At 37.4% G+C, this 1,096-nt stretch overlaps 1 protein-coding gene across 1 annotated transcript in view; it reads left to right on the forward strand.

The window, feature by feature from the left end:
* CSUI_009778 (rrm domain-containing) overlaps window positions 1-1,096 on the forward strand; it is a gene marked incomplete at both ends in the record, with an annotated part of 2,168 nt that overhangs the window by 520 nt on the left and 552 nt on the right. The window contains 2 exons of the mRNA XM_068069887.1: window positions 254-297; window positions 915-1,001. Coding sequence (XP_067918137.1) covers window positions 254-297; window positions 915-1,001 — 131 coding nt within the window. The remainder of the gene's footprint in view (window positions 1-253; window positions 298-914; window positions 1,002-1,096) is intronic.

The raw sequence follows: 1,096 nt of genomic DNA on the forward strand, positions 1-1,096 counted from the left end.
TCTATCTATCTATCTTCAGTCTCTCTCTATATCTCTCCAGAATAGTACCTTTTAGCAGGTTGCTTTTTCATAGAGATTGAAGGCTTCATGTTAATCCTACGGAGTGGTATCGTTCCCGGGTTTCTTCTCTTTTTAAGCATTCGCTGGATATACACTAGTAGTACATGAGGGACTGACGATGCTGATCATGAAGTGTATGTACACCCCATGCCTCTTTTTTTCCAAACTTTTCCTTTTTCTGCTTTTCATACAGAGGATGAGAGAAGTGTTCTAAGGGCTCAGCTCACAGCTCTTGAGGTGGGAGTCTTTCTTCTTCTTCTTTTCTCTTCTCTTCTCTTTTACTTTTTCTTCTCTTTCTTTTCTCCTTTTCATAAGAAGCGTCTAGAATTTTTTCTACGAATTCAAGAAGACTCGATAGAGGCCTGGTATAGGACTGCATGCACAGGTGTATGCACGTATCTTATCAAGTATGGAAAGAAGGAGTGTATGTACGTACTACAGTACTCCCTTCAAGAGCTCTAGCGTCACTTCTGATAGAGAGATGTTTCTTTGGATACAAATGACGTGTCTTTCACTTGACTTTGCTCTGCTCTATCTACAGACATACAGCTATCCATATATATATATATATATATGTATATATATATATATATGTATATGATAGGTAGAATAGTGTATGTTATACATGACTCGTGTGTGGTATTTTACACATATATATGGAGATGTATATATACATCTATATGCATATACATATTATGTCTATGTAATTCTATACCTTCTTTCTCTCGTGTTGGGAAGGCTTTGCATGCATCTTCTTAGTGAAGAGGAAATCCTTCAGGAGACGTCGATACTCTTCACTTGGACTTTAGAGCTTTTTCTTTCTTTCTTCTTCTCTTTGTCCTTCTTCTCTTTAGAATGCGACTCGCCTTCCAGGAGCCCCCCCTGTAGATCTAGAGAAGGAATCCTCGACTAACCTCTATCTTGGGAATCTCTCTCCTGAGGTAACAGACTATCTATCTATCTATCTTTAATCTATCTTTAATCTATCTCTCTATCTTTAATCTAAGAAAGGAAAGAAAGGTGAAAAAGAATTGAA

This window comes from Cystoisospora suis (genome assembly GCF_002600585.1).
Source record: "Cystoisospora suis strain Wien I chromosome Unknown contig_6032, whole genome shotgun sequence".
NCBI classification, from domain to species: Eukaryota; Apicomplexa; class Conoidasida; order Eucoccidiorida; family Sarcocystidae; genus Cystoisospora; species Cystoisospora suis.